Source organism: Puma concolor, chromosome E4 (genome assembly GCF_028749965.1).
Source record: "Puma concolor isolate L17-30 chromosome E4, mPumCon1.1.hap2, whole genome shotgun sequence".
Taxonomy (NCBI): Eukaryota; Metazoa; Chordata; class Mammalia; order Carnivora; family Felidae; genus Puma; species Puma concolor.
This window is the reverse complement of record NC_141683.1, coordinates 51,485,278-51,503,878: the sequence shown is the minus strand read 5'-3', so window position 1 is coordinate 51,503,878 and position 18,601 is coordinate 51,485,278. Positions and strand designations below refer to the sequence as shown.

The 18,601-nt window shown below is 48.4% G+C and overlaps 1 protein-coding gene across 5 annotated transcripts in view; it reads right to left on the bottom strand.

Moving 5' to 3' along the window:
- ASTN1 (astrotactin 1) overlaps nucleotides 1-18,601 on the bottom strand; it is a 300,263-nt gene that overhangs the window by 17,458 nt on the left and 264,204 nt on the right. For all 5 annotated transcript variants that reach the window (XM_086693494.1, XM_025920974.2, XM_086693496.1 and 2 more), the window contains 4 exons: nucleotides 11,911-12,179; nucleotides 5,403-5,536; nucleotides 1,471-1,622; nucleotides 295-430 (listed from right to left, as the gene is read on the bottom strand). In XM_086693494.1, coding sequence (XP_086549620.1) covers nucleotides 295-430; nucleotides 1,471-1,622; nucleotides 5,403-5,536; nucleotides 11,911-12,179 — 691 coding nt within the window. The remainder of the gene's footprint in view (nucleotides 1-294; nucleotides 431-1,470; nucleotides 1,623-5,402; nucleotides 5,537-11,910; nucleotides 12,180-18,601) is intronic.

Here is an 18,601-nt window from a genome sequence, read left to right as displayed (position 1 = left end):
ACGTTCCTTGTTCTCCCATCTAGCATTTCTTTCTTCCTACCCGATATGAAAGTGATTTGTTTGTATCTGTCCTCTCTGCGTGGCAGAGTCTTTGAAGGATGGGGCTATCCGGTCTTTCTTCATCCTCCCTTTCCAGGCCCTGGAAAGCTCTCCCTAATGCCGATGGGGAGAGGACTTGAGAAACTCAAAATATTTCCCCAAGTTTCTGAAGGAACTCAAGCAACAAAAGAGAAGGAGCTTAGAGCCTCAGGACGTTCAGGGCAAAGAATCGCTAGGCGGATGTGTGTCACTCACATGTAGATGGTGTCCGGTTCCAGGCACCGAATGATCAGAGAGATGGTGGTAAGCTGCTTGTCTGGCACCTGAGAGGGCATGGCACAAGGAGACTTGGCTCCAGAGATGATGTCGTCCACAAAGCTCAGCACCGTTTCTGCCCAGGGGGAAGGAACGGAAAAGGCCATGAGAAACAACGACGGCCAAGCGGTGAGGGCATGGCGTCAGTTCAATGAGAACTTAACATTAACACTGCTTGGTCCCCAGTCTTCTCGAATTGCTGCAGAGAAAAAAGACCTAGAAGGAATTGGCTCTTCCGTTTCGTGTTTCGTCAATTTAGAGCCGTTTGTCCAGAGTGAATGCAGATACCACTCCGGATGCAAGACATGCATACCCCATCTGTGAGCTCTTTTATGAAATGTTCTTGGCAAGGGCAGAGAACAGCTGCTGTGGTCAGTGGTCACTGCCAGACCTTTGCAGTACCTGTACACAGCAGGAAAAGAGCCTTCGGGGAAGCAAGAGACATTCTCCACACCCGAAGGCACTGCATAGGTCTCTCAGCCCGAGTGATGGTTTCAAAAGAAGCCATGTACCCTGAGTCGGACTGTGGATGCCACGCTCATGCATAAGTCTTAGGCATGATTTATGTTGACCTTTCCCTACGTGTAGGCAGCAAAATCCTAAGGCATGGAACATTTTTCATGGGGCGTTTCCCGTTCTTTAAGACTTCCCTCTTCTAGCTGGACCTGGGAAAGCAGAGTTTGCTTTAGGATAAGACACGGGGTAAGCACATCTGTTTGCACATGCTTGTGCCTGGAGGGGGGTTATTAGCAAAGGAATTTTTTTTTTTTTCTGTAATCATGGCAGTGGTTAGCACAGAATTGTTTCCTAATTGTGGGCTAGGATAACTAGTGTACTGTATTGTTGTTTCTTTGTGAGTGTGCCTAGCGGCAGTGAAATGGACACCTCTGTAATAAACAAAAAGAAAAACAAAATCAAAACAAGACTTTGTCAGATAGCTCGCCATGCAAAAACTCTTACGTGGGCAAGATGGCTGTTCTAGCTTGTCCCCGCTCCTCCTGCACTGCCCTGGGACACAGGGGACCGGGAGCAAAGGCCAGGAGGCAGGGCGTTTTTCTTCTCTCTCTTCTTTTCACCAATGGATCAAGATGAGCCCACGAAGTCGGAGATGCTCACCTGTCTCCACTTTGGAGTGGTCCATCCTGTCAGTGACCTTTTCTTGACGGATGAGGTAATCTACAATCTGCACCCCGATCGGAGGCTCTGAGTGTTCCCACTCTAGGACCACAAGGGTGCTGCTGGGCTCATGAACCGTGGAGAGTCTCAGCCTGAGTGCATACAGAAAGAAACAACACATGGGGTCCCTGTTGACACCTTCAATTTTTTTCTGAGACTGGCCATCTTCTCAACGGTTACACCCTGAAGTCTTCCTTCTAACCTTTCTTAACCAACTGCTACAATGATCTCTCTGAGCGCCTGTCTCCTTCACTAGAGACCAGTGGTTCTTGAAGATCCCGGAAATCTACATTTTATTACTCTAAGTGCCTGTTACAGGTTAGGAACTCAACCTATATTTGTAAGTAAGTGACTCAAAAATGAATGAACCCCTGCATCTTACAGGGTCAATGGATAGGGCTTTCGGGGTGGTCCTTTATATGGCTTGGAAATATAATTTCTGGATTTGCTCTTGAAAATAGGAAAATGTGCTTAAAAAGCTCATACGAAGGCTCAGTGAACGTGGTGTCTTGGAGAGCCCTGCATTAATAAGGCCATGATCAGCTCAGTTTCCATAGTGTTACCAGGATCTGCCCTGTTGGGGGGGAACGCTGGCTTCCATCCTTGCTATGGATCTGCTGGCCAGGCTTTGCAACAGGCTCGGTGTGGAGGCAACACACATGGGGGCTTTACTGGACAAGAGAGATGTGACAACATGTTAATAAGTTCTCTTCGGGGTGATGTCCTGTGTCTGCAAACTCTGATTTCAGTTTCTTTCTTTGCTCTCGGGTTTCTTTGAATATCCTGATTCCCAACTCCAGTATTTCTTTGCTTTTTCCAATTCATAGTCTCCTCCTTCCATGCAGATTGTCTATTTTGGCCACTCTTTTGCCTTCCCATCTCATACCTCTTTGTATTCAAGACACATTATTGAGATTTGGTGGTATGGATCTCCTAATAGTCCCCGTGATTTCAATTTACTGCCTTGTTCTGACTTTGTATGTGTGTCTCACGTTTCTCACTTGCTTCCAATTCCCTGTTTCTTCCTAGACCACGGGTTTCTGGGGATTTTCCCAGTTCCCGTTCACTCCAGTCTCCCTCCTTCACATGCATCCCTGCCATTCACCCTTGGCCTTGGGTCCCATATCTCACAACCTCCCACAATCATCGTCCTCTGGTCTCCACTCAGGTCACAGATGCCTGTCACTGGTCTCAGGGATCACTGTGCAAGGGATCACTGTGGATGGAGCACACTAAAGCAAAAGTCAATTTCAATTCAGCATATATTTGTTAAACACCTATTGTAAGAATGACCTTGGGGCTAAAGATGCAGGGGAGTGGTCAATAGACAACTATACATGTGCTTATAATAATGTGTGATAAGAACTTTAAGAAGAAATCACGGGAGGCTGTGGGAGCAATAGCAAGGAATTTAACCAGTGGGAAAATAATGCAAAACACATGCTCTTTAGTGGCTTACTCTGAAGCAGCTCATAGTTTGCATATGACATTAAAGATGGAACAGACCCAAAACAGTGCGGATATTGACAAATTCATTAATTAGAGTCATATGCAGAGTGCTATTCTGAAGAAAAAGCATTAGGAAGCTTAAGTGAGTAACTAAGCCTTTCTGAGAACTCAGATTCTTTGAAAATATGGACTGAAGCCCCCCTCTCCTGAAAAATAGCGTGCGTGATTACAGAGACTCGTGTAAAACCAGAGTGCATTTCTATTTCCAATGACCAGTCAACATTCAAGAAACTAACGTCTGCCACTAAAGAAGTGATTAAAGTTGACACAAGAAGTGAAGTCCTTAATAGAGGCTCCTGCTTATGGAACCTCTGCTTATGGAAAGTTAGCCCAATTTGATCTTTAGCGATGACATATAGTAAACACAGGTTTGGAGAAAAAATCAGCCCTAAGACACCAATGGTGGGCTCTTGTGTCCACCTAGTGATAACTATTTGGCGGCTTCAGTGTTGTGTCAAAGGTAATTTTCTTAGTTGGTGAATCCATCCAGAAGCATCATCTGCTTCCAGTGGCCCCCTTTATACCAAAAGAAAAGACTTCTACTGACAATGAGCTTGATTCTCTTTTGACTCAAGAGGTCCAAGTCATGGCCGTAAAGAGCAAGAAACGAAGGGCCGGTGTATCTAAAACTACCCTTAGAGAGAGGTCGTGTAGACAACACTGGTCTGGACTGACCGTCTACTGTTGTGTCCTCCTCCTTCTCGGTTCTCTTCCTGCTCATCTTGGCCCGTTGGTAATGCCCACCTGTGCTCCCATGCCACAGGCCAGAGGGCAGCGTCCAACAGAACCAGCCTTCCACTTGCTGGTTTCCTCCTGCCGGCTCGCTCTTGCTGACTCGGCCCTCCTGTTCCCGCTGGTCCTGATCCTCCCTTTGGGCTTTCTCTGCCTCACCAACCCACGGGGCCACGCAGGTCTGGCTGTTCCTGCCAGCACTCTTTATTAGACACCATATGTCTGTGCTTCACCTCTAGGGCGGATGCCACAGTAGAGGCTAAGGCGGTTCCTGCCTCAGGCCCTTTACAGGAATTTCACCAGTTCTGTTCAGCCTTCCCCTGAGGGCAAGGAAATTGGACATGTTCACCGTGAACCACCCTAGCAGCCCTCTGTACTCTGTTCACTCCTCAAAGGCACATACCCCCTGATGCTCATCCCCAACTCTCCTCTTCCCAGTTTATACTTACTCTGGAGCAGCCTTTCTCATAGCTGTGGTTGCATCTCTCGTTTCTTTGGGGTTGATTTAAATCTTATCTTTAGTGCCTATCTTTTTTTTTAAGTGTTTATTTATTTTGAGAGAGAGAGAGAGAGAGAGAGAGCACGCTAGTCGCTAGTCGGGGAGGGGCAGAGACAGAATGGGAGGCGCAGAATCCGAAGCAGGCTCCAGGCTCTGAGCTGTCAGCACAGAGCCGGACGTGCGGCTTGAACCCACACACCGTGGGATCATGACCTGAGCCGAAGTAGGGTGCTTAAATGACTGAGCCACCCAGGCGCCCCCTAGTGTCTATATTTCCTACAGAGCTCCAGACTGTCTTTCCCTCTGACCACTGAACATCTATCTCCAGTTAGGACTGCCCCGACAGAACCCCAAGACGGGTCCACACGAACACAGCCTCCTCCTCAAGCCTGCTTCTTTTCTCAGCTGTGGCCTGTTCATCTTCCCAGCCACGGGGGCAGGAGTCTTAACATCCATTCTCAACTCATCCCTCTCTCCCCCTCCCACCAACAAGTCACCCACTGCCCCCTGCTGGTTCTACCTAAAGTCGTCTTTCTATCGTGTCCTTCCCACACTATCACGGCTGAGATCCCAGCTTCTTAGCGGTGGTGGTTCTGCTTCCCGCTCAGTGACCTTGGAAAAATTCAGTCCATCTGAATGCATTTCCTTATCTCTTAAATGAAAGTGATAACAGTACCTAGTGGCTCCACACGGTGCCGCCACCCAGGGCGTCCTTGGCCTAGTTAGCGGCTCGCTACAGGCCTCTCACTTCCTCCTTTGCAACACCACTTTATCCTCTGATCTTCTGCACGTGCTGTCCTACCCCCTCCACCTTCAGGGAGAGATTCAAGGGCCACCTCCTTCAAGAAGGCTTCGCCATTCCCCAAATTCAGACTTGACCGTTCCCTTTCACACTCGGCCGAAAAGTCTCACAGAACTCCTAGAACTCTTCTCGTCTGTCTTCTACCTACAGCTTCTCTGTGCGCCTGCCTCCCCCGGAGGATGGAGAGCTGGCCGAGGGCAGGTACTGCCTCGCGGTTTTCTTACCCAGCACCCAGCCTACTGCTTTGCACACAGTGGACCCTCTGCAATCTACGTGTGCGGAAGCGTGCGGAGGCGTGCATGCAACAGAGGCAGAGAAGGGGAATCGTACACGGGCTGTGGGAGAGGCGCACAGGTGGGGAGTCCATCAGCTCCAAAAGCGGTGGAGTCACATCGACACCAGTCCTCGATGACGTCTCCAGCCCCTGAGCACCACAGGGAGCTCATGGTGGCCTCCTGCAAGAGCTGCAAGAGAGGGCAGGGGAGAGAGTGAGCGTCCAGGAGTCGGGGCTGGGCCACCACAGTCGAGAGACAGAATCGAGGCTCCGCCTGCTTCTTTGGTTTTTGCATTTTTAAAAACGTTCACTTATTTATTTTTGAGAGTGAGGGAGAGAGGGAGAGAGAGCACACGAGTAGGGGAGGGGCAGAGAGAGAGAGAGAGAGAGAGAGACAGACAGACAGTCAGACAGAGAGCCGGAAGCAGGCTCCGAGCTGTCAGCACAGAGCCCAACGCCAAGAGATCATGACCCGAGCCAGAGTCGGACACTTAACCAACTGAGCCACCGCGCCAGGGCTCTGCTTGGTTCTAAATAATATCCGGGCAGTAGGCTGTGGCACCGCCTCACCATTTTTTGAGCTAAAATTCCTAATCCCTGGAGACCGTTTCTGGGAAGCCAGACCTCGCAGGACCTGTAGGGTGCCTCTCTCTCATTAATGGGACAGGTGAAGGGCTGTCACTTTGGAAGCAAGTCTTACTTCTCCCTCCTACTCCAGCCATCATTCCACATCCGGGGCCCTAGCGACAGTAACCTCTGTCCCATACACTGACCTTACCTCCCTTTCCTCTGCCCTGAGGCCCTTGGCCCTTTCTCAAATGCCTCTCTGTGCCTCCTTGTGTGGCCTCTGCACCCTGCCCAGCATGGCCTCCTCATTCCTTCAGCACGCCTGTACCCCACGTACGATAATTACACAGTTCTGCCTTGGGTTGTGATTGCGTATGAGGCCTCTCTCTCCTGGTGGAGGGCAGAAAGTGCGGCCGACACGCTAAGAACCGGGCTCCAGAGCTGTCTGCTCTGGGTGAGGACTTCGGCTCTGCCAATCACTGCCGTGGGACCTTGGGCCAACTGCACAAATGTTTCCTCACTGGAAAGACGGGAGACAAACAGCACTTTCCTTACAGGGTTGTGATGATCACATGAAATAATATACGCCAAAGGGCATAGCATAGTACTTGTGCTATGCACGCACTAGTCGCATATAAATAGTACACAGCAGTCATCAATAAATGTCAGCAATTATTATTGTGTTTGAATGACAGAGTGGGGTCTTATGGGGAAGCTTATAAATGCCGCAGAGCCTAGAACAATTCTTTATATACAGTGTTTTCATAACAGATATTCACTATTAAATGAAAGGACAAAGGATAAAATTAGACCAGTCAAGGAGAAGAACTTGAGATGGGGCAATTCTCTGGCGAGGAAGCAGATCCTGACGGGCACTGACCCCTCAGCGGGGTGCTGCTGCCTCAACCCCAGGCCAGGGATGGGCAGAGGGGGAGGCTGGCCGCATGGTACATGGCTGGCCAAGCTGGCCAAGGTCAGCTTTCTCTCTGGGTCAGCCCATCTACTGCAGCCGCTGCTTTTCCTGTGAGTCTCTTCTCTCTGACCCGCTCTTACCAAACCCACATTGAAAATTTGGGGCCAAGAAACTGAAAGAAAGAGACGGGGAGGGGGAAAGGAAAGAAAGGAGGAAGGAAAAGGAGAAAAAAAAAGAGGAGAAGAAGAAAAGGAGAAAAAGGAGAAAAGGAGAAAAAAAAAGAGGAGAAGAAGAAGAAGAAAAAAAAGAGAGAGAAAGCCCTACAAAAATCAAAACGTTCACGCTGAAAGCCAGTATCCCAAGTTACGTTGCTTCAGAACTTGACATAGTTGAAAATAAGGGTCAATATTGATCTTCCTCATCCCAATCCCTCAGGTTGGGAGCGTCTAGGGAGCAGGGGCCAATTCCTGAGTATCACTAAAATATGTGTGCAGTTTTAGAATCTCAAGGCCCTTGTAGGGCTAACACTTTAGTTTGAGCTCCTTGGAAAATGGTTATGATTGACAGTGGAGGACACTTAGAGTCAAAGAGGTGAGGTGAGCTGCTCAGGGTCACGGGCTAGTGAATGGGGGCAGTGACAAAACCTGAGCTCAAGGTGACCCATGCTACATCTCAGGCTCTTTCTAGCAAAGCTCTCTTCATAAACGCTGGATCTGCCAGTTCCCAGCATGAAGCCGGGCGCACGGTAGGTGCTCACTTTATGCTCTGCCTGCCTGAACCAAATTCAAATCAAAAGTATACTTTTTTAAACTAAGAAAACAGACTTTCATTGAGATCGGTAGAATAGAGAGGAAATTGTGGCTGCCCGTTTACAGTCTTCCATCAACAATTACTAGCCAAGCACCTGTGGGGGTGTTTCCTGTGCTTGGCGTTAAGGATACAGCGATGCATAAGATATATACAGTCTCTGCCCACATAAATCTTGCAGCAAAAGAATAAACAAGCACAAGTTACATAAGTAGCCAAATAACTACAACTGGGTGGTGGGGCTCCAACGGAAAAGGGTGAAATGTGGCAGGAGGGACAAGGAGGGCGGCCGGTCTCACAGAGGAGTTTGGGAAAGCCTCCCTGAGGATGTGTTTTTATTGAACTTGGAGGGACAGATCAGGAGTCTGGTTACAAAAGATGGGGAAGTGTTCCAGGCGGAAAAACCAATATTAAGAAGACTTCAGCCTGGATGAAACTTGACCTCTAAAATCAACGGAGAAAAGGTTGCTCTGGCTCTAAGAGACAGAGTGAAGGGGGAAGAGGTTCTCAGCAAAAGGAAGCAAAAGGAAGGCGTGGGGCGTGTTACAGAGGTCGTGTGGGCCATGGTGAGGGGCAGTGTCACATTCTGAGGGCAGCCGCAAGCCATTAAAGTGGTTATTTTTTATGGTTATTTATTTTTGAGAGAGAAAGAGTGGGTGAGGGGCGGAGAGAGAGGGAGAGACAGAGAGTCCCAAGCAGGCTCCATACTGTCAGCACAAAGCCAGACTTGGGGCTCGATCTCATGAACTGTGAGATCATGACCTGAGCCGAGATCAAGAGTCCACACTCACTGGCTGAGCCACTGAGGTGCCCCATTAAAGTGTCTTAAATAGGGGGACGACAACATTATCAGATTTCCAACCCAAAGGAGTAAGGACCAACACTTATGACAACAAACATTTCTTCAAAAGCTTTAACTTTCCACTTTTGACTCACACAATTCCACGAGTTCTGACTCCCTCAATCCTGGGTCATAGCTAGCTGCAGAAGGCAGGACAGGGTAGAAGAGAGGAATCAAGAAGAGGGCTTTTTGGAAAGGAAGGGGGAAAAAATTAACGTTTTTCTTAGTGTCTGGAATGTGTCAGGCATTGCCTGGGGAGTCCTCATTTGTTATGAGATTTAATCCTGATTCCAGAAAAGAAATGGGATTTTCCCAGTTTTGTTATTATTTTGTTCTAAGGAAAGCTGAACTTTTGAGCAAAGTTCACCGGTCCCTTCATTCCTCCATTTATTCATTTCATTCATTGATTCAGCAAAGTGCTCACTATGTGTCCACTACAACTCGGCACTGGGGTTCCACAGAAGAACGAGTGCTTCTCAGGGTCTCCAGGAGAGTGAACCATGTGAACACTTGTGATAGGAGGTGATACGCGTTCCAGAAGATGTATGGATACAGACAATGTGCCGTGAAGGCACATGGGTTGGCCTCGGAGAACAAGGGAAGGCTTGTCACAGCGGGTGATGCTTGAGCTGAAACCTGGAAACACTTCACAGCAGGAGTTTGCCAGTGGCAGAAATGTATGACAAGCCATTCCTGGGAGCGAGAGTCACAAGTGTGAAGGGCTAGATGCACAACAGAAAATGTGTTTAAGAAGGTACAAAGAGTTAAAATTTGGAGGATAGAACATAAAGTATAGAGTGGGTACACCCTAACCGTGTAAGTGAAGACACCGTTGGGACAATGAAGGGCCCTCATAATGACATGCTAAGGATTTTAGATTGTATGTAACAGATTCTGCAGAGCCACTGAATTATCTTGCTGCAGTAAGACCAGATATCCACATCAGAGAGAAAAATCTGACTGGTCTCACAGGAAAACCAGTAAGAGGTTACTGTAACAAGATGGCGGCCTGATGTTACAGTGGATGACTGAAATAGTTAGTCTGTGATGGGGGTACAGTAACAAGAGAATGGATTCAAGGTATTTGTCTCTTTTTTTAAACTTTAAAAAATGTTTTTATTTATTTTTGAGACAGAGGTTGACAGAGCATGAGCAGGGGAGGGGCAGAGAGAGACAGGGAGAGACAGAATCGGAAGCAGGCTCCAGGCTCTGAGCTGTCAGCACAGAGCCCGACGCGGGGCTCGAACTCACAGACCGCGAGGTCATGACCTGAGCCGAAGTCGGACGCTCAAGCGACTGAGCCACCAGATGCCCCTGGATTCAAGATATCTGTGATCCCTGGTGATACACAGATGTCAGGGAGTGACAAGAAAAGGAAACATACTTGGTCTCCATTTGGGGCAACTCGGTAGAAGAGAATCCCATTCACTGAGATTGAAGCACAATGTTTGTGCTGTTTGGGGTGGAAGATGGTGAGTTCAAGTTTGTTGGGTCTGGGACACCTGGTGGGTTATACGGCTCCACCTACTGGTTTCTGGGCTGCTTCTAATCACAGACTGAAATATGGCATCACAGATTATCTGGTCCCAGAGAAGGAGGCCAAGGAGACCAAGAGAGGTTAGAAAATTGGTTCCAGACATGCCAGAGAGGTAGGGATAAGAACACACGCTGACTTACAGGTTTTGTGACTTAGCACCCCCACCCCCTCCTTTGCTTCTACACTCCACATCCTCATTCTTTGGGAGAAAGAGAAAATTGGAAGGAAAAGCAGAGGAGTAGAGAGAATGAGCAGAGAAGAAAGAATGCGTTTGAGGAATAAGAAAGAACAACTATGTGATGGTGACTGAACCGATTCGGCCACCTTGTCTATGCATTTAGAAATTAAAATATTCAAAACACAGCCAGATGCCTGGTATCTCCCAACCACTCTCGTGAAACCAGTGCAGGGAGACAAGGAGGGGCCAAGATGTGGCAAGTAGGAGATCCAGAGAGGGGGATGATGAAGACAGATTCCTCTAGCTTCCCCATCATGCTCATGACGCCCCTGCAGGAAGCCATGAGTCTCTGTCCTCCTCTCCCACCAGGCTCTTCCTTATTCTGCAGCTTTGCACGCCTTGCCCCGCAGCACGGGGCTGGGAGTGTGCTCTCTGCCTCTGCTGTTCCCAGGCAAGTGCACAGGTGATCCTGGGGCACCAGCAGCCTTGGGTGCTCACAAAAGACAGGTAAGGGCGCTGGGTTAAAGCCACCGCAGCTCTGGGTCTCCACAGTGACACCAACCCCTCCTCCTCATCATCCTTGTAAACCCCCCTCTCGTGGGCCTTTCTCTCCAACTCCTCCTCCCCAGTCACTTCTACTAGACTGAAGAGGAATTCATAGGCCAAAGGAACCATTTATTCTTTTGAGAAACCTTGTCTTCAAACACTCAGTGAAATGTCTGTGGCAGAGGCAGAAAGGTGAGGGAAGCCCACGTGTGCAAAACCTGTCCTTGTTGGTCTGAGCATCACCTGTGAAACAACACGATATACCAGGTGTCCCTTAAAGGAGGACAGACAAAGCAATTATGGCCCCACCTCGATGGACACACCTCTCAGGCAGGTAAGCAGCTCTCTGCTCTGACTCTACTATGTCTTGTCCCCAAGGCCACCTTGGCCTGTAGTCTCAAAAGTCCCACACCCTGAGCTTTCGTGTTTTTATTCTTGTCATCGTCATCACCGTTGCTGTTGTGTGTTTGACCCGCTCTGTTCTGTCTGCCCTTGAGGAGATCAGAGAGCTAGGAGATGAGCTAAGCCACAGGTCTCCAGCTTATCCCTTTGGGTCCATTCGTTTTCTCGCAGCACCTTTGGAAAGGGAGCCGCAGAGGGACAGGGGGTGCTGCTGGGAAAGGTCATGATCTAGTGGCATTATTTGAGGCGGAAGATTTGCATGGATGTGGTGTTTTATAGTCTTTGTTCTCAGAGTCAAAGCGACGGGCAGAAAACCATCCCCTCCAGGCTAAGACCAGACCCTTCCCTTCGGGACCTGGGCCTGACGCACTCCTCCTAACCTCGCAGCTGGTCCAGGCTCGGGATCTGTTAGGGGAGCTGAGCCTCCTCTCACGACTGGCCCCTGAGGCTTTCTGAACAAGGCCTTTAGTGACTACGAATGCCATGCCTCCCTCTCCACCTTTTTCTTTCCAGCCCTTGTTGCTCAAGGACCTACCCTAATGCTGAGTTGTGACTCCTGACTCATTATCATGGGTGTTGTGGATGCACTGATTTGATTTCATATGCAAACATGCGAATCTAAACAAATGATGTGCCCGGATTAGCTCAACAAAAAGTCTCACTATCCATATTCTAGCAGGGAGCTCAACTACACCCTGTCACCCCCCAGGCCATCTGGAAAGCCCTCTGTTGTTGCTCAGGCCTCCCAGAGTCAAGGGTCCCAGGCCTCTTACCCTCTGGGTCTGGTTGTTGGTCACCAGTTCATAGATGGGGGCTGCTCTGGTCACCTCCAGCAGAACTGGCTCAGCAGGAGTGTCAGGGCTGGATGTCACATGACACAGGGGGCAGGATGAGGGGCATCGGCCCTTGCTCTGACACTCCATGCGGACCCCAGCTGCCATGCGCTTGGTGCCAGACTCTGACAGGCTGGCGATGTATTCTGGGAACGTCAGCACCTTGGGGTCTCTTTCCCGCTCCTCCGACTCATCGGATGGAGAGTTGCCTGCCGGACACAAAACGAAAAGGAACAGTGAGCAAGGATCATCAAAGAGCAAGGTCTTGCATGTTCTTGTGGCCCGAGTGCCGGAGTAGGGAGGTCACGAAATGTCACTGGCAGGTTACGGATGTGATTCTGACCTCCTATTGAATAGGGGGAACCCAACCTCCCAGTAACCAACAGAGTTGGAAACAGCCTTCTAAATGTGAGATCAGGTTGTTTCCTTTCAGAGAATCATCAGCTCCACTGATCCCCTCAGAGGGAGGCATCTTCAATGCATGTGCAGGATCTAGGACTATCGTCAGGAATACAAACAGTAGCAACAGTGATTATTCCGGGACTCAGCTCCCTCATCCATTAAATGAAGATATTCCTAGTACTACCTCTAGCGTTGTGTGATGAATAAATGACAACATGTTTTTAAAGCACACACCCCAGTGGCTAGTGCATGGCCAACCACCATCATAACAGTCTTCATTATAACCACAGGTAAGATTTACCTAAACTAGGAAGTGAGATCCGGTCCAGGCCTCCTTTAACCCTTACAAGAACTCTCTGCATGGACTTCCATCATTGCATCCATTTTATGGGTGAGGAAAGTGAGGTCAAGAGCCTTAAGATCACACAAGGGTAGCAGGTGGTCAGAGCTGGGATTTGAATCCAGTTTTGCCAGATTCCAAAGCCTTTGAGTCATTGGGGGGAAGAAGAGGACTTCTCTGCTTCATTACCCATCAATGTATTGAATATGGGGAGGGAGTTCTGGCTTTTTCAAAAAGATCTGCATTCCAAAGCACTCCAAAGAAACAGGTTCACATCGCCCTTGATTGATGAGTAAAAAAGGTAGTTAGAGAAACTCTTGGTTTATTTTTGGTGTCAAAGATGAGAAATGCCTACCCGAACATAATACTTTGTTCCCTATGGAAGAAAGCATGGCTTGATATTTGTCCTCCAAGCCTTCGTGATTTCCCATTTAACCTCTTCATTCCAGAGGAAGATGGAAGTAGGGTCCGCTGACCCAAGTCTACCTTTGCCTTGGGTTCCTTTCTACACCCCTGGCCTTTTGTGACACCACTGCAGTCCCGAACATGAGACAATTTCATGCAGACCACAGAGATTTTAGGAACAAGGGGCAGATCTAGAACATTCATTCTGGTCATCTCGGCCTGATTTGGGGGAAATGCGGTACTCGATGGGCCAGATCTCTGGGGGAAATGGTTGGAAGGTTCCAGAAGGTGACCGGGATACAACTCATTGACTTGATAACAAGGTTCTCTCTTGTGGGGTCCAGGGAGTGCTCTGCTCGCCTGTCTCTTGTTTGTTATGTAATATGAACCTGTTTGGAAACGTCATGAGACATTTCAGCACTGTTGTCTCCCAGATGAACACCCTCATTATGTGGATGAGGCATCTTCATCCAGAGACTCCACTGACATGGCTTTCCCCCTGCTCACTAACACAAAGGATTCTCTCAGTGACTGCAAACACGGGATACAATTCATTTCACATTTGCTTTTTGTTTAATAACAAACCCAGAGTGGAACTGAAGCCTTTCCTAGTTTATAAAAACTGCATAGCTACACGTACCAAAACCAAGAATGATGTTATCAAATAGGGTGGCCCAGGAGCCCACACCAGCGAGCCCCAAGGTCCCTTGAGCCACATGTAAATCCTGATTGACATTCAGGCTTATGCAACTCAGTCAGTCCCATGGCTGAGAGTATTTGTAAAATGACCACAATCTGGAAGGACTCTCCTCACCCAGCCCCTGGCCAGGCCTCAGTATTCTTCAACAGGCTATATAGACTGGGCAGGGAGAAGAAGTGAATGAGGTCTTGGATTCTTGATAAGATTTCTAGAAAAAAAGGCCTTCATTCATTGGGGAAGTGAATGAAGCTCCAAAAAAAAGAAAAAAATCAGTGAAAACACAGTGCGTCTTTTCAAGACAAAATTTAAAAATTTTTGCTGCACAAACCTTGCCACGGAGCTTGAGTGTCTCCTGGAGGGCCCTCGTGACCCTTCCGATCAGATTCATCTCCTCAACCCACAGCCCTCCTTGTGGAGTGTATTCAACAGAGGCAGGGAAAAGAGGTCCCATGAAATGACCACTAGATGGCGATATCAAGTGTAAAATGACTTCTGTGAGAGGAAAAATCTTGCAATGAATTCTGTGTGGCCACTCTGGTACTATACAGAAAATAAACTTGGAAAAGTAACACCTGGTAACTTAAAAAAGTGTGTGACAGTGCCATTTTTTTTCCCAGTGGAATAAGAAAAAAATTTAATGAGTAGCCTAATTCCAGAAAATGTATCCTAAGGAGAAACAATAGAGAGCAAGAGACAGGTAATTCTGAGAGACGGAGAATGAAAATCCTCCCTCAATATCCTTCACATGGAGTGACACTTCTCAGTGGAGATAAGATGCCACCAAATTCCTTTCCTCTCGCCTTGAATCCCCAAATATCCAGGAACTCTGCCCCCCACTTGCCCACCACACACTCCACACGCATTCAGGTGTAGGACGCCTGCCCATTTATCACTTAGGGTGCACCGCTCTGACAGCCAGATGTGGCCACTAGAGGGCACCGAATCCCCAAACACAGTGGAGCTGAGTGACCACCTCCCAGCCCTCCAGCACTCCATCCTTAAGACTTGTAATTGCTGTAACCAGTTGAGAGGCTATTCCCTGGTGGCTGTCTTCTGACTGTCCCAAGCAAAATCAAGATACCACGAATCCCCTTCAATATCCGGGCAGGAGCACGGTTAGGGAGAAGAGAGGCGTGGGAAGGAGGATGCAAAAGAAGATGGTGGCAGACCACCAAACTCTTGTTTTGATCCAGAATCCTATTTTCTTTCTCCTGAAAATATTCAGGTTCATAGAAAGCAGGCCCTGTGAAGGACCCTCTAGCCCCCTGGTCATGCAGTACGGAGCTGTCTAGAGAGGAGCTGGATTTATACAGAAGTGATGAGCAGCGAACTCCCAAAGCCATCCATTCAGGCTCCAGCAAAGAATAGAGATGTGTGTGTGAGAGAGATTTTTCAAAGAGGAAATGCATTTTCCATGCGCAGTTAAAGGCACAATTGGGAAATACTCCTTAAAATGATGGAGTCCGGTGGTGAAAGCCCAGATAAATCTCCCTTTGCCCAAAGAGAGCACCTATAACATCATGTCTGTGGCAAGCAAGAGAGTAGTTCAAATCCTAAAAGCTTTAGGGGAGTCTGATCTTTGACATTTGCTTTTAACTCCCCCTCAGTGTTGGAGTGGGAGGTAGAGAGAGTGCATGGAGAGTCACAGAGAGGAGACCCCCCCCCCCCATTTCCTTATTGTTCAATGGTTCTCCCCTCCACCTCCCACTCTGGTTACATTCCTTAGGTACTTCTTGCCTCTTCTGCCCTCTAGATCCCTGGTGGAAATTCTCTAGTACTTTGAGGCACTACGTTGTCTCTTAATAAAATGAATATGCGATTTCAACAAGCTACAGAGACTCTGGACATAAGAAAGGAGCTACAATTAAGGTCTTAAAAGATTATAATTGGCAAAAGTGCCTTCTGATCAAGGGCATCCAGGTGCCCAGAAGGGGCGTGGCCCCCTCTTATCCCTGTTTGCAGAATTCATCGAATTGCTCTCAGGGAGGCTTTGGAGTCCAGCCATGACACTTAGCTTTCATATAAGTAGAAGAACAGCCAACCTGGAATGTAGTTAACAACCCCAAAACTGCAAAGCATTTTGCAAATACAGTTTGCTATAAATAAATGCCATTTGCTTTAGGCTAAATCTGTATCCTACAGCACCCAGTGGATGAATTTCCTCAATAGAATATTGTGGAATGAGAATGTTGGCATCCTCAATGTTTCGAATCTCATTGTGGATGTGCCCATGGCCTTAGGCGTGTACATACTGACCCACCTAGACTTAGGAGCGTACGAGGATGATAAAAGCGAGGGACCCATCCTCATACAGGGTCTGCTCTGCTGGTAGGAACTGACAGGTCATGGAGGTGGATTAGTTGTTATGAAGTAAATTGGTACAATTCCCGTAGGATTCGGGGACTGCTTAAGACTCTCTCTCCTGAGTTGGTGCCCAAGGCAATGAGATGCTAATGACATCACAGCCAGAACTACAGAGGTAGTTCATTAGGCAGCAAAGAAATCAAATGCAAACTAATTAGATCCTAGCCCTTGGAGACGGCACAGGATCTACAGGAAAGAAAGCCTGACGTGGGGCAGATGAAGCACAGCCGTGGCAAACCGCACCCTGGAGCCCCCCAACACCCTGCATTCCACCACCCTCCCCGCCGCCAGCCTGCTCCTGGTCACAAAGGGTGTCCGGGAGGTATCTAAATTCACATTTCCATCGACGCCCTCCGGCTCAGATCAGTCTCTCGGGATGTTTGGTCACGTCTTTGGACAGAGAGGTTCAGGTCACTTGGGATGAACTAAAATGAACTCCTAGACTTGCCATAAGACAGTCTCTGAGACCTGAATAAAGTACAATGTGATGGGTTAATAATCAGGGAGAAGGGGACAGGGCATAAACTGGCCACTTCTCTCTACTCCTCTGTAGGAGACAGCGAGTGTTTGGGGTCAGTAATTGTGTTCCAATTGGGTTTCATCTTTGAAACTCCTTTATCCATTTCAAGCATATCCATATCCCTCCTCTCTCTCTCTCTCTCTCTCTCTCTCTCTCTCTCTCCATGGATATATGTTTTGGGGGGCAGGGTAAAGGGGGTGAATATAACAACCACGATCATAGACTTAAAAGTTAAAAACAAGTCAAACATAAAGAATAAAACCGAAGCATTTGTAAACAGTTGCTAGCCTCGTACTAAAGCTTTGAAGGATCCAGTGGCAAGAACAAAGCGTTATCCTAACCACAGCCAACTCCCCGTCTCTAGCCGGGACCTCTCCCACCGGTGTTAACAAAGCCTTGTCAATAGCTTGCTTGGAAATCCATCTGAATGTCCGACGGGCACCTCAAAGCCAACATGTCCCACACTGCCGTGGTCATTCATCCACACTCTCTCCATCAGCCTGCCTCTTCTCTCCAAGGTGCTCGTCCAGCAAATGGCACCAGCTTCCTCACTGCTCATCATGCGAGGCCCGGCTTCGTTGTCGGTTCTTCCTTGCCCTCCCAACCAATCACCCAGTCTCCACATTCTCTACCTCCCCAAACCATCCACTCCTCTGCTCGCCCACGGCTGCCCCAGTGGCACAGCAGTTTAAAGCGTGAGGTCGGAGTCAGACTGCCCGGGACTGACTTCTGACCTTAGCACTTGCTAGCTGTACAATTTGGGCTGAGTTCCTGAACCTTTCTGGGCCTGGGCTTTCTTGTCCATAAAAAAGAGACAGCAACTGAACTGCTTTCATAAAGCCGCGGTGGAGGTGAACTGATATAATCCATGAAGACAGCTTTGCCGTACCTGGGACACAGTGAGGCCTCTCCGAAGTTAATTACTCTCACGATGCCTGTCTACTTGCCTGCCCCGCCTGCCACCAAACGGGCTCCTTGACGGGCAAAACTGTGTCTAGTTCTTCCACTGTAATGTCCCACAGTGTTGTTATTGCCTAACAAGTAGCTAATGCATTCGACAATTCATTAAGCAAATATGTATTGAATGTCTACCGACGTCTGTCGAATTAATAAATCATTTATAATGACTTGTATACGACGTGACTAGGTACTAACCAGACAGGCAGGGTTTCAATTCGTTTCTCGCCTTGCCGTCCTGGGTTCTTTTGAGATTTTCTGGTTTTCTCCTAAAAAAAAGAGGGACGTCCATCCAGGGCAAGTTCCACCCCTTTCAGGGACAAATGTGAACTGGCCCGAGTCAATCTGATTGCAAAAATTTGAGGAAATACCGCAAAAGGACACCTTGCAAATTGGGTAAAATCTCAAAGGCTATGGCTGTACATGGAGCGTTTGCCTTGGGATAGAAGGAGTTAAGCTTAAAAAAAGGAGCAGCCGATTGTGGCACCGACGAGCAGGCAGTGGTTCTCCCGTGACTAGTAAATGTGGGAGCGTTACAGCCACTAATGTCACAAAGTGGCAAACGGATATGATTGGCGTCCTGGGCCACGAGGCCGCGGGTATCCGACAGCGGCTGAGGTGGAAGGCACATCGCTGTGGGGGGCGTGACAGCATTTGTACTGGGATTCAGCATCGCGCATTCTACTTCACCAACAGAAAAAGACAGTGGTTGTAACAGCAAGAGCGGGGGGGATGCTCTAGCCTCCAAGAATGGCCCTAAGGATGAAACATGGAAACCTGTATCTTCTGCAGTTTTCCTACCTTGCCCCATCTCAGCCTGTACACAGGAGCCCACCCACGTTTCCAGGCACACATTCATCATTACCCATGAGCTTAGAGGAAGCACATCTTTGGGGATGTGCTTTTGGGATTAAATACTAGAAAACCATTGGTTCACAACTGT